At 54.6% G+C, this 12,692-nt stretch overlaps 1 protein-coding gene across 5 annotated transcripts in view; it reads left to right on the top strand.

The window, feature by feature from the left end:
* Positions 1-12,175, top strand: part of sbf1 (SET binding factor 1) — a 42,129-nt gene extending 29,954 nt beyond the window's left edge. For 4 of the 5 annotated variants that reach the window (XM_084701031.1, XM_084701030.1, XM_084701029.1 and 1 more), the window contains 18 exons: positions 285-421; positions 779-986; positions 1,103-1,299; positions 1,451-1,588; positions 1,751-1,846; positions 2,256-2,330; positions 3,713-3,885; positions 4,075-4,251; positions 4,449-4,550; positions 6,382-6,567; positions 7,416-7,542; positions 7,894-8,024; positions 8,160-8,402; positions 8,501-8,608; positions 8,799-9,004; positions 9,121-9,208; positions 9,312-9,443; positions 9,583-12,175. In XM_084701031.1, coding sequence (XP_084557157.1) covers positions 285-421; positions 779-986; positions 1,103-1,299; positions 1,451-1,588; positions 1,751-1,846; positions 2,256-2,330; positions 3,713-3,885; positions 4,075-4,251; positions 4,449-4,550; positions 6,382-6,567; positions 7,416-7,542; positions 7,894-8,024; positions 8,160-8,402; positions 8,501-8,608; positions 8,799-9,004; positions 9,121-9,208; positions 9,312-9,443; positions 9,583-9,681 — 2,623 coding nt within the window. In that variant the 3' untranslated portion in view covers positions 9,682-12,175. The remainder of the gene's footprint in view (positions 1-284; positions 422-778; positions 987-1,102; positions 1,300-1,450; positions 1,589-1,750; positions 1,847-2,255; positions 2,331-3,712; positions 3,886-4,074; positions 4,252-4,448; positions 4,551-6,381; positions 6,568-7,415; positions 7,543-7,893; positions 8,025-8,159; positions 8,403-8,500; positions 8,609-8,798; positions 9,005-9,120; positions 9,209-9,311; positions 9,444-9,582) is intronic. The other variant, XM_084701032.1, reaches the window with a different exon arrangement.
* Positions 12,176-12,692: the final 517 nt, after the last annotated feature.

Here is a 12,692-nt window from a genome sequence, read left to right as displayed (position 1 = left end):
GTCGTTGCACTAAAAGAATCCATTCAGAGACATTAACCTCGCCACAACACTCCCCCCTCCAAACATCTCCTGCCAGAGCCAGGCTCAGCCAGCAGCACTCTCCCCCTGCCTAGAAGATGCTTTCAAGACGCCTCTGCTTTGGCCGTATTTAGAACATGCCCCCTTTCACGCTCGCTGACGTCTCCGGCTCCCTCGTTTTCTCTAATTGACGACTTGACTCGACTCCTGTATTCTCTTTATGCTCCTCCACCCTCCTCTCCTTCCCCGTCCCCCTGACCTCTCAGAACTCTGTCCAAAAACCTGGTGAAGAGCGCCAAGCGGACCATCGGCCGGCAGTACGTCACCCGGAAGAAGTACGCCCCCCCGACCTGGGAGAACCGGGGCAGCCTGCAGTCTGAGCTGGACGAAGACGACCTTTCAGGTGGAGCCCCTGGCGCAGCCAGACATAGCGCAGCCAGACACAGCGCAGCCAGACACAGCACCAGACACAGCACCAGACACAGCACCAGACACAGCACCAGACACAGCACCAGACACGTCACCAGACACGTCACCAGACACGTCACCAGACACGTCACCAGACACGTCACCAGACACGTCACCAGACACGTCACCAGACACGTCACCAGACACGTCACCAGACACAGCACCAGACACAGCACCAGACACAGCACCAGACACAGCACCAGACACAGCACCAGACACGTCACGCTCCTTACATGGTCCCTGTATGTTGCTGCTGTCTAATGTGTGTGTGTGTCTCCGTGTGTGTGTGCAGTGTCAGAAGAGCTAGACCAGAGCTCCCTCACCCTGTCCTCCACCATCCGCTCGTCCGACAGACAGACCATGAGCAACGTGGTGGAGCGGGCCTGCTGCCGGGACTACCAGCGGCTGGGTCTGGGCACGCTCAGTAACAGCCTGACCCGCTCCAAGAACGAGCCCTTCCGCATCTCCACCGTCAACCGCATGTACACCGTCTGCAGGAGGTTAGGAACCTTCCACCACCCTGCGTGACCCGAACCACAACCTGACCCGAACCGACAGTATCCAACCATGAGCGACCTTTTGTAGCCTTCATTGCTGTCGTGTGTGTGTGCTCCAGTTACCCAGGCCTGCTGATCGTGCCTCAGAGCATCCCAGACACGACCATCCAGCGGATCTCGCGGTGCTACCGGCAGAACCGCTTCCCGGTGGTGTGCTGGAGGAACTCGCGGACCAAGGCCGTCCTGCTGCGCTCGGCAGGCCTGCACGCCAAGGGAGTGGTGGGCTTCTTCAAGTCCCCCAACAACCCCACCGCCGGTGAGCAGAGACGCTCCACCAAGCCTGCAGGGCACAACCCTGATGCACACAGGCCCAGGCGGCTCTGGCCCGTCAGGGAAAGTGATATGGACCTTTGGAGGGTTGAGGGATCGGCGGTGTTTGACGTGTGTGTGTGTGTGTGTGTGTGCAGGCCCGTCCCAGGCAGACTCGACCAGTCTGGAGCAGGAGAAGTACCTGCAGGCCATCATCAGCTCCATGCCCTCGTACAGCGAGCCCAGCGGGAGGAACACACTCAGCGGCTTCACCTCCACACACATGAGCACCTCAGGTACACACACTTCCATACCTGCAGCTTAGCATGGAGATACACACATGCGAATGTGGACGTGCACACAGTCATAGACATGTGTTGCCCCCCCTCTCTCTCTCACACACACACACACACACACACCGGTACGTGTGATCGGACGATGGCTGTGTCTCTTCCCAGACTCGTCGGACAAGCTGAGGCAGCCCAAGATCGGAGTCCTGATGAAGCAGGTGATGGGGAACAAGGAGGACATCCCTGGAACCTTCAGCAGAGGAGGTGAGAGGCTCTGTGTGTACAGTGTGTGTCCTGCGGATGTCAGGGTACAATGTGTGTGTGTGTGGAAGAATGGTATTTGATGCTAAAGGACCACCACACATTCATTAAAACCTTTCTGACAGAAATATGTTCAGAGATGAAATATGTTCAGAGATGAAATATGTTCAGAGATGAAATATGTTCAGAGATGAAATATGTTCAGAGATGCGTGAGTTATGGCTGTGAAACAACTAAGGAATGTTAAATGGATCTAACTGAGCATGTTGCAACTCAAAGATAAGCCTTATCATCCTTAAACCATCTCGAGCTCATCTTTGGCCCAGTGTGTGTGTGCTGGTGCGTGTAGTTGTGTTGACCCATCTCCCATCTGTGGTGTTGGTTAATGAGCATCTCTGTCATCTGACCTCAGCTCTGGGTCAGAGGGCAAGGGTCATCTCCCTCTCTCAGCCCAAAGTCTCAGTCAAGGCCAGGAACTCTCCCAGAGGTACAGTAGGACCCGTCCTGACCCCCCCCCCCCCTTTCTTCCAATCTAACCAATCAGATCTCTTTAACAGTGACGTCAGTCTGTCTGCGCTGGTTGGCTCCGCCCCTCCCTGTGGTGTGATGTCTGCCTCTCCAGGGACTAACTGTCGTCCAAAACTGTTTGTTTTTTTTCATGTGTTTTTTGACATAGCTTCTCTCTCTGTGCGTCTTGTCCTTCCAAGGCATGCTGGCCCATTGGGCCTCGCATCCGCCCTGCAGAACGCCCTGTCCGAGCTCTCTGTTTGATTACTGCTGTCTGTTCAATTACTACTGTCTGTTGTGTGTTTGATTACTACTGTCTGTTGTGTGTTTGATTACTACTGTCTGTTGCGTGTTTGATTACTACTGTCTGTTGCGTGTTTGAATACTACTGTCTGTTGCGTGTTAGATTACTACTGTCTGTTGCGTGTTTGATTTCTACTGTCTGTAGTGTGTTTGATTACTACTGTCTGTTGTGTGTTTGATTACTACTGTCTGTTGCGTGTTTGATTGCTACTGTCTGTTGCATGTTTGATTGCTACTGTCTGTTGCGTGTTTGATTACTACTGTCTGTTGCGTGTTTGATTACTTATGTTATGTCTGTTGCGTGTTTGATTACTACTGTATGTTGCGTGTTTGATTACTACTGTCTGTTGCGTGTTTGATTACTACTGTCTGTAGCGTGTTTGATTACTACTGTCTGTTGTGTGTTTGATTCCTACTGTCTGTAGCGTGTTTGATTACTACTGTCTGTTGCGTGTTTGATTACTACTGTATGTTGCGTGTTTGATTACTAATGTCTGTTGTTTGTTTGATTACTTCTGTCCATTGCGTGTTTGATTACTTCTGTCCATTGCGTGTTTGATTACTACTCTCTGTTGTGTGTTTGATTACTACTTTCCATTGCGCGTTTGATTACAGCTGTCTGTTGTGTGTTTGATTACTACTGTCTGTTGTCTGTTTGAATTCTACTGTCTGTTGGGTGTTTGATTACTACTGTCTGTTGGATGTTTGATTACTACTGTCTGTTTGATCACTACTGTCTGTTGGGTGTTTGATTACTACTGTCTGTTGGGTGTTTGATTACTACCGTCTTGTCCCTCCCGCGTGACGATTGCTGTGACTCTTCAGCGACATGGAGTATGTCTACGATCTACTTCTGTCCAACCCCCCCCCCCCCCCCCCCCCTCCTGCAGCCCAGTGTCTCATCAGCATGTTTAGCAGTAGAGCTGTAGCTGTGCGCAGTACACCATGAACGCACATGAACACACGCACAGCCTCCAACACCCACGTGATTGACTCTCAGTGATGACGGGTGAAGACTCCCCGGGTCATGACCTCCCCCTGTGTGTGTGTGTGTCCCAGGCAAGTGGGGCAGCATCCGGGGCAGCGGGCGTCTGAGTGCCTACAACCCTGACATCGGGACCAGGCTGGCGGGGAAGGAGTCTCCCCAGCCCAACGGGGGGCCCAGCGACGCCCTGCTCTTCAGGCAACAGAGAGCCTACCTCTACATCATAGGGGACAAGGCCCAGCTCAAGGTAACACAGTCACACACAGACAGTCACTGAACTATACAGCCATGACTGTTCTGTTGCCCATTCCTTTGTGCTCTGGTGTCAATCCCCCCCCCCCCAAAGCATCAATGGCTTCATACATGTGTGTGTGTGAGGAAGCTGGATAGAGGCCCTGGTGATATTGATGTGTGTGTGTGTGTGTGTGGCATGCAGGGAGGGAAGCAGGACTCGTTCCAGCAGTGGGAGGTGGTGCCCATCGAGGTGTGTGACGTGCGGCAGGTGAAGAACAGCTTCAAGAAGCTGATGAAGGCGTGCGTGCCCAGCTCCGCCACCAGCGACCCCAGCATGACCTTCCTCCGCTGCCTGGAGGAGTCCGAGTGGATGTGTCTGGTAAGCACAGCATGCCCAGCTAGTGAGTTCAGGCGCGCGCGTGTGTGTTCCTGTTTTTGTCTGTGCCTGATAATGTGTCGGGTGAGAGGAGATTGTGTACCGTTAGTATGTGGATGGACTCTTTCTTTGACGGACGAGATCTGTGTTCATCCTAACTCTCTGTCTGTGTGTGTGTGTGTGTGTGTGTGTGTGTGCAGCTGAACAGGGTGCTGCAGGTGTCCGTCCTGGTGGTGGAGCTGCTCGACACGGGATCCTCTGTCATGGTCAGCCTGGAGGACGGCTGGGACGTCACCACACAGGTACACCCCCTCCTCGTCCCACACACATCACATATAACCCCCCACCCACCCCCCACACCCACGCGTGCTAACAGGGCTCTCCTGCGCCCCGCTCCACCCCCCACACCCACGCGTGCTAACAGGGCTCTCCTGCGCCCCGCTCCACCCCCCACACCCATGCGTGCTAACAGGGCTCTCCTGCGCCCCGCTCCACCCCCCACACCCACGCGTGCTAACAGGGCTCTCCTGCGCCCCGCTCCACCCCCCACACCCACGCGTGCTAACAGGGCTCTCCTGCGCCCCGCTCCACCCCCCACACCCACGCGTGCTAACAGGGCTCTCCTGCGCCCCGCTCCACCCCCCACACCCACGCGTGCTAACAGGGCTCTCCTGCGCCCCGCTCCACCCCCCACACCCACGCGTGCTAACAGGGCTCTCCTGCGCCCCGCTCCACCCCCCACACCCACGCGTGCTAACAGGGCTCTCCTGCGCCCCGCTCCACCCCCCACACCCACGCGTGCTAACAGGGCTCTCCTGCGCCCCGCTCCACCCCCCACACCCACGCGTGCTAACAGGGCTCTCCTGCGCCCCGCTCCACCCCCCACACCCACGCGTGCTAACAGGGCTCTCCTGCGCCCCGCTCCACCCCCCACACCCACGCGTGCTAACAGGGCTCTCCTGCGCCCCGCTCCACCCCCCACACCCACGCGTGCTAACAGGGCTCTCCTGCGCCCCGCTCCACCCCCCACACCCACGCGTGCTAACAGGGCTCTCCTGCGCCCCGCTCCACCCCCCACACCCACGCGTGCTAACAGGGCTCTCCTGCGCCCCGCTCCACCCCCCACACCCACGCGTGCTAACAGGGCTCTCCTGCGCCCCGCTCCACCCCCCACACCCACGCGTGCTAACAGGGCTCTCCTGCGCCCCGCTCCACCCCCCACACCCACGCGTGCTAACAGGGCTCTCCTGCGCCCCGCTCCACCCCCCACACCCACGCGTGCTAACAGGGCTCTCCTGCGCCCCGCTCCACCCCCCACACCCACGCGTGCTAACAGGGCTCTCCTGCGCCCCGCTCCACCCCCCACACCCACGCGTGCTAACAGGGCTCTCCTGCGCCCCGCTCCACCCCCCACACCCACGCGTGCTAACAGGGCTCTCCTGCGCCCCGCTCCACCCCCCACACCCACGCGTGCTAACAGGGCTCTCCTGCGCCCCGCTCCACCCCCCACACCCACGCGTGCTAACAGGGCTCTCCTGCGCCCCGCTCCACCCCCCACACCCACGCGTGCTAACAGGGCTCTCCTGCGCCCCGCTCCACCCCCCACACCCACGCGTGCTAACAGGGCTCTCCTGCGCCCCGCTCCACCCCCCACACCCACGCGTGCTAACAGGGCTCTCCTGCGCCCCGCTCCACCCCCCACACCCACGCGTGCTAACAGGGCTCTCCTGCGCCCCGCTCCACCCCCCACACCCACGCGTGCTAACAGGGCTCTCCTGCGCCCCGCTCCACCCCCCACACCCACGCGTGCTAACAGGGCTCTCCTGCGCCCCGCTCCACCCCCCACACCCACGCGTGCTAACAGGGCTCTCCTGCGCCCCGCTCCACCCCCCACACCCACGCGTGCTAACAGGGCTCTCCTGCGCCCCGCTCCACCCCCCACACCCACGCGTGCTAACAGGGCTCTCCTGCGCCCCGCTCCACCCCCCACACCCACGCGTGCTAACAGGGCTCTCCTGCGCCCCGCTCCACCCCCCACACCCACGCGTGCTAACAGGGCTCTCCTGCGCCCCGCTCCACCCCCCACACCCACGCGTGCTAACAGGGCTCTCCTGCGCCCCGCTCCACCCCCAGGTGGTGTCCCTGGTGCAGCTGCTGTCCGACCCGTACTACCGCACCTTCGATGGCTTCCGCCTGCTGGTGGAGAAGGAGTGGCTGTCGTTCGGACACCGCTTCAGTCACCGCGGCGCCCAGACGCTGGCCAGCCAGAGCAGCGGCTTCACCCCCGTCTTCCTGCAGTTCCTCGACTGCGTGCACCAGGTGCGTGTGTGTGTGTGTGTTAAGAGAGAGCCCATGCAGCGTGTATGCGCGTTTCCCTTTTCTACCTGTGTGTGTTTTTGATACCTGTTTGCTGGAAGGTTCTCTCCCTGAGGGGGTTTAGTGCGCGGTGTGCCCTCCTGGGCGTGACCGTATCCTGGTTGTCGCGCTTCACTGACTGATTTAGCATGCTCTTCCTTCTTTTTTTTTTTTTTTGAAGGGCTCGTCTTGTCTGTGTGAATTGCGGCCGCATGTTTGTCCTTCGGTCATGTGGCTCTGCGCTTAAGCGCGTGCCGGCCGTGTGTGCTAGCCGTCGTGCATGAAAGGGTTTCCTGTTTTTTTGCCAGGTTGCTGACGTGGATGTCTCAACATTATTGTATGCAGGATGGGTGGGTGTGTGTGTGTGTGTGTGTGTGTGAATGGGCCTTGCATGGGTTCATGACTCTACGTCAACAATGGCCAAACACAATTATTTCACAGGACTATTAGTCAACCAGGACCCTCTCGTCTTAGACAGGAGCTTCTCCTCATTGTCCGTCTCTGGGCCTGCTGCCTTGAAATAGCCACTCTGTACACACAGGGAAGATAAACACATCATGGATTTTACAAAACGGAAGGAAACGCAAAGTTACTTAACGTCCTTGAGCTCCCAAACGGACCGTGCAGAAGCACGATGTCTCACCGTGACGGACGCTTCTCTCCACGGCTGAGAAAAGGCAGACTCGACATTTTTCAAAGTCTCCTAATCGGACTGTTTATTTCATTTAGCAGACAGTGTATCCAAAGTGACTTCCAAGAGATTTTCAGAAGGGAAAGTGGGTGTAACATTTCACACTGTCCCCCCCTCCCAGATCCACCTTCAGTTCCCCATGGAGTTTGAGTTCAGCCTGTACTACCTGAAGTTCCTGGCCTACCACTACGTTTCCAACCGCTTCAGGACCTTCCTGCTCGACTCGGACTACGAGCGCATCGAGCTGGGTCAGTCGTTCCCCCTCACCACAACCCTGAGTCCTTCACCAAGACATTCATTCATTCACCAAGACATTCATTCATTCACCAAGACATTCATTCATTCACCAAGACATCTATTCATTCATCAAGACATTCATTCATTCACCAAGACATTCATTCATTTACCAAGACATTCATTCATTCACCAATAAATGTATTCATTCGTTCACCAAGACATTCATTCGTTCACCAAGACATTCATTCGTTCCCCAAGACATCCATTTGTTCCCCAAGACATCCATTCGTTCCCCAAGACATCCATTCACCCGTAAAGCTCCCCGTGCTGACGCCCCGGGGCCGTGTGTTTGCTGTGTGCAGGAGTGCTGTACGAGGAGAAGGGCGAGAGGAAGAACCCGCAGGTGTGTAAGTCTGTGTGGGACTACATCGAGCGGCTCAACAAGAAGACCCCCGTCTTCTACAACTACATGTTCTCTCCAGAGGATGAGGAGGTGAGGGGAGAGGGGCTGCCAGTGATGTTGAACAGACTGCTCGCAGAATCAACCTGGGTGTTTTTTTAGGTGGTACTGGTACTGGTCGCCTCAATCAACTTCATCGACCGTGTGTGTGTGTGTGTGTGTGTCCAGGTGCTGAGGCCCTACAGCTACATCTCCAACCTGAAGGTGTGGGACTTCTACACGGAGGAGACCCTGTCCGAGGGCCCGTCGTTCGACTGGGAGCTGGTGAGGGGCCGGCAGGAGCGCCTGGCCGAAGAGGCCCCCCCCGACAAGCCCGACACGTCGGGGCCCTCGTCCCAGAGACGCATCGTGTGGCCCTGCTACGACAGCCGCAGCAGAGTGGTGCCCGACGCCATCACCAAGCTGCTGCAGGTCAGTGGCTGGAACTCACATCAACACACACATACACACACACATGCACTCTTCAGGTGGACTAAGGTGTTTGTGTGTGTGTGTGTGGTCATCCCCAGGATATGCAGGGTCTGGAGGCGGAGCTGGGCCAGGTGTCCGATAAGTGGAAGGAAACGTGGGATAAGATCAAGAACAGCCAGAGGGCCGAGGCCAAGCTGGAGAGCAAGGTGAGACCCCCTGCTGGACAACCAGCTCCTAACCCCCCCGGGGGTTCACCATCCCCGCCCCAAGCCGTCTCAACTCTGCGACCGCTGTTATCTGCTGACCTCTGGTGGCCGTGTGGTATATTACTGACTGCGTCTTCCTCCTCTTCCTCCATCCCTCCACTTCGGGGGCCGTCTCTCCCCCCCTCCCCAGCCATCCTTCTCCAGCTCCCTGCTGATGTCGTCCAACCTGAGCCACCAGCGGCGCTCGCAGGGCGTGTACCTGCAGGAGAGCGGCCGCGGCTCCTCCATCAACCTGGCCATGGACTGCGAGGCCAGCGCCACCTCCACGCCCGTGCCCGGGCGGCCCAGCACCAGCACCCTCTATAGCCAGTTCCAGAGCACCGAGAGTGAGAACAGGTCGGTGGCTCGCTCCCCCAGGCTTCTAGTGAGGCCCCCCCCCCCCCCCCCCCCCCACTGCAGGGCCATGTGTGTGTGTGTGGTGACCGTGCGTTCTTTGTGCCCTCTGAACCCAGGAGCCATGAGGGGATCCTGTTCAAAAAGGGTGCCTTGTTGAAACCGTGGAAACCGCGCTGGTTTGTTCTGGACAAGACCAAACATCAGGTAGGAGCAGGACGAACGGACGATGGTGTTGAAACCAATGACGGGATGAAGCAGATTCATGCTGATAATCTCCCTCTCTCTCCCCCCCCTCTCCCCTGTGAAGCTGAGATACTATGAGTCCAGGAAGGACAAGGAGTGTAAGGGGGTGATTGAGCTTGCGGAGGTGGAGTCTGTCATTCCAGGCACGCCCACCATGGGAGCGCCCAAAAACATAGAGGAGAAAGCCTTCTTCGATGTGAGTGGCGTTCAAGGCCAAACGTGTTTGGTTTTCGCTCCATGTCTGAACACGTCCTCGGTCATACCTTCCTGCTGTTCACTCCTGCCCTTCATGCTGCCTCCCCTTCTCTCTCTCTCTCTCCCCCTCTCTGCCACAGCTCAAGACGACCAAAAGAGTGTACAACTTCTGTGCGCAGGACAGCATGAACGCACAGCAGTGGATGGACCATGTCCAGAGTTGCCTCTCAGACGCCTAGAGAGGGGCGGGACTCCCAGAGAGGACGGGACCAATCCAGCGCAGGAACAAACGAGCAGTGTCGAGGCCTCGTCCGACGGACATGTCTGCCGGCCAATCCCCCACCGAGCTCGTCCCCCCCTCCAGAAGAGGGCAGGAACGGGATCGGAGAGGGGGCCTCTCTAACGCTTAAGCTCTGTTCAGTGTCGGTAGCGTTGAACTGTCAATGTTACAACAGCAAACGAAAAGAAAAAAAAAGTTTCAGTGTTTTTGTTTAAAAAAAATATATATAAGAAAAGGAAAACAAAAAATAAGAAAAGAAAAGGACGTCCCCGAATGACCACTCGTTTCACTGCGTGGCTGCAGTCGCTCACCTCCGGTAGTCTGACCACTGTGTGCTGGATGTCTATATGCAACTATGGAGTTAACAAAATATTGCATGAAATCCTCGGTGATGCAGGTCTGAAGGGCCGTTTGCTACCAGACCGTATGAACCTTGGGGCTTCCAGCATGCAGATCTCTCCTGCCCCCTCCACCTTAAGACCTCATCTACCCCCCCCCCCCCCCCCCGCACACACACACACTCTTAATGCACCAGGGAGGATGCAACAGAGGACTACATCTCCCATGTCCCCTCCAGCCAGCCGTGCAGATGAACAGGCCCCTGCTGATGGCGGGCGGTCGCAGTAACCTGCAGGCTGATGTTGAAGTGCATTCTATCCTCCTTGGTCGTCACCCCCCTAACCTTAACCCAGCACCGAGACAAGGAGGGAAATCCTCAATGGTTTCATGAAGGATCTTTTCCTCACCTTTCCATTCTCTCCCCCCCCCCCCACCCGTGATATCAGTCCTCCTTCCTCCTTCCCCTGATGATGGTATACTGTGAACGCCGTTAGCCCTCGTGATCAAACCGGGAGATTGCCAGTCGGAGATTAGAGTCTCACTCCGTCAGACAAGGGGTCTGCGGAACTCCATTAGTGTTTACAAAAGAAGCTACGGACAGTGACTACCCTAGCTTAGCCTCCTCTTCCAGATTTCTAATTCTCAACAACAACAAAAATACAACCACTATTAAAATTCACAATATTAAGGGATGCTGATGGAAAGGAGGGATGTATTTGGTCGTGATGAATCATTTTGTGCACACAATATTACAGAGGACTAAGAGGTGAGATTGAGACGGGACCGGTATTATAGGATGCCTCAGACTGTTTACACAGCGCAGTGCCGAGAGACTGGAGCTGGCTGCCATGACGACAAACACGTGACCACATCACCCCCTCTCTGTGTCTCTAGTCAAGTAGTACAGACCGAGACATCTGTATTGTACTGATGAGACCAGGACCCGCTTCCCTCTTTCTAGACAGGAATTGCAAAGAACATGAGATCGTGACGTGGCGTACATTCATCCACCAGAGGGGTGGGGTTATGCAGCAGTCAAGACATCCGAGACGTCATCCATTTAGGGGCGTCTGGCTACACATCTACACGTGTGACGTGTTCCATTACAAATCAGCTATCAAGCAAGTAGCCAGAGGGTTGTGGGGCCTCAGAGAAGCATGTGTCTCTACAGTGTCGCTGATCTGAACATAGTGCCCAGCACTCTCAGCACTGTGCGTCTGTCTATAAACCAGTGTTTTTATCGAGGGCCCGTTCTCTTCTATTCGAAAGCTTGTACATAGGAGTCTATGTCCGCTAGAGCATTGTAGAGAAAGAATATGTTTAGATGGATTTTGTGAGATTGCAAGATGAAGTCACTTTTTTTTCTTCTTTTTTTTATGCTACAGAACAGTATGGGTTAGCCGTCGTTTTGAACCCGTCACCAATTCACAGATACACATCAACCACAAAGCCCACACCCTTGTTCTTGTTAACACAAATATTGCCGTGTAAAAAGGTTATACTGCTGTCTCGTTGAACATAAAATTTGAATTGTAGATTTGTGTCTAATAACTTCTTTGTATATACTACTCAGATTTGTATGTAACGTTTATGTCAGTAATTTATTTAACTTCCTCAGTAAGAAAAGTTCCTCAAGCACCACTTATTTTTGAATTAGGAATCCGATGTGCCATTTGTTTATTTCTGTATTAATGTGACTAATGCTACTACTTTTTTGAAATTTTGTTGTACAAGTAAACCCTCATGTCTTTTTAAAAAAAAACAACACGGTTGTCCTCCCCCAATGTCGACCCGAGCAATAGTAAGAAGGTGTGCTGGTGAAAGTAAGGTCAAGTCTTTTGAAAAAGGCTTAATCCACGTTACTTGACCTGCACAGGTGGATGCTTAGAATATCAGTTCACAAGCCCCGCTCACCCCACTCCCTGGGGTTCATTCATCTCCTGATTGGACTTGAAAACATAAAACATCCATCAGAATGACACATTGTAATTATTTTATTTATTTTTATGTTCCATCTTTTCTAATTAGAAATTTCCTTCTGAGCCGGGTTATGTTGTCAATCATGTAAAATATTTTTTAGAAATTAAAACAAAAAAAACACTGTGGGTTTAAAAGCCGTTGTTCCTCTGCACTTTGTTTGAATGAGTCCCTATTGTTTTCTAGCTCGGCTGCTTAGCAACTTCTGCTTTCAACCTTGACGACTGATGAGACAGATGTGGATGGGAGGCCTCACCCTGTTGGAGTGACTGGTGGTCAGAGCTTTGGGCAGGGAACATCCCTCACAGCTCTATATAGTCTCCCTGTGGTTAGTGTGGTCAGAGGCCAGACCCAACTGACAAATACAGGAGGCAGCTTGTAAGAAACAAGGAAACAAGGTTAGTCCAGGCATCATTTGAGGGAAATTAGATAAGGGCCAAATAACTTCTATTTTAACTGAATTATTCTTTTCAAGATGAAACCAAGAGCGACTGCATGCGAAACAAAAAACAAATCATGTTTGGTCTGAATGTACTGGATATATTTTGATGGAAACAAGTTGGCACTCCACTCAGGTGTCCAAATGCAAAGTGTTGAGGGAAGGGGAAGTGTTATTATACATATATGCAAAGTGTTGAGGGAAGGGGAAGTGTT

The sequence above is a fragment of the Hypomesus nipponensis genome, chromosome 7 (genome assembly GCF_054491055.1).
Source record: "Hypomesus nipponensis isolate SF chromosome 7, ASM5449105v1, whole genome shotgun sequence".
Classification (NCBI taxonomy): domain Eukaryota; kingdom Metazoa; phylum Chordata; class Actinopteri; order Osmeriformes; family Osmeridae; genus Hypomesus; species Hypomesus nipponensis.
The sequence above is the reverse complement of the archived record's forward strand: the minus strand, read 5'-3'. Positions and strand labels throughout refer to the sequence as shown.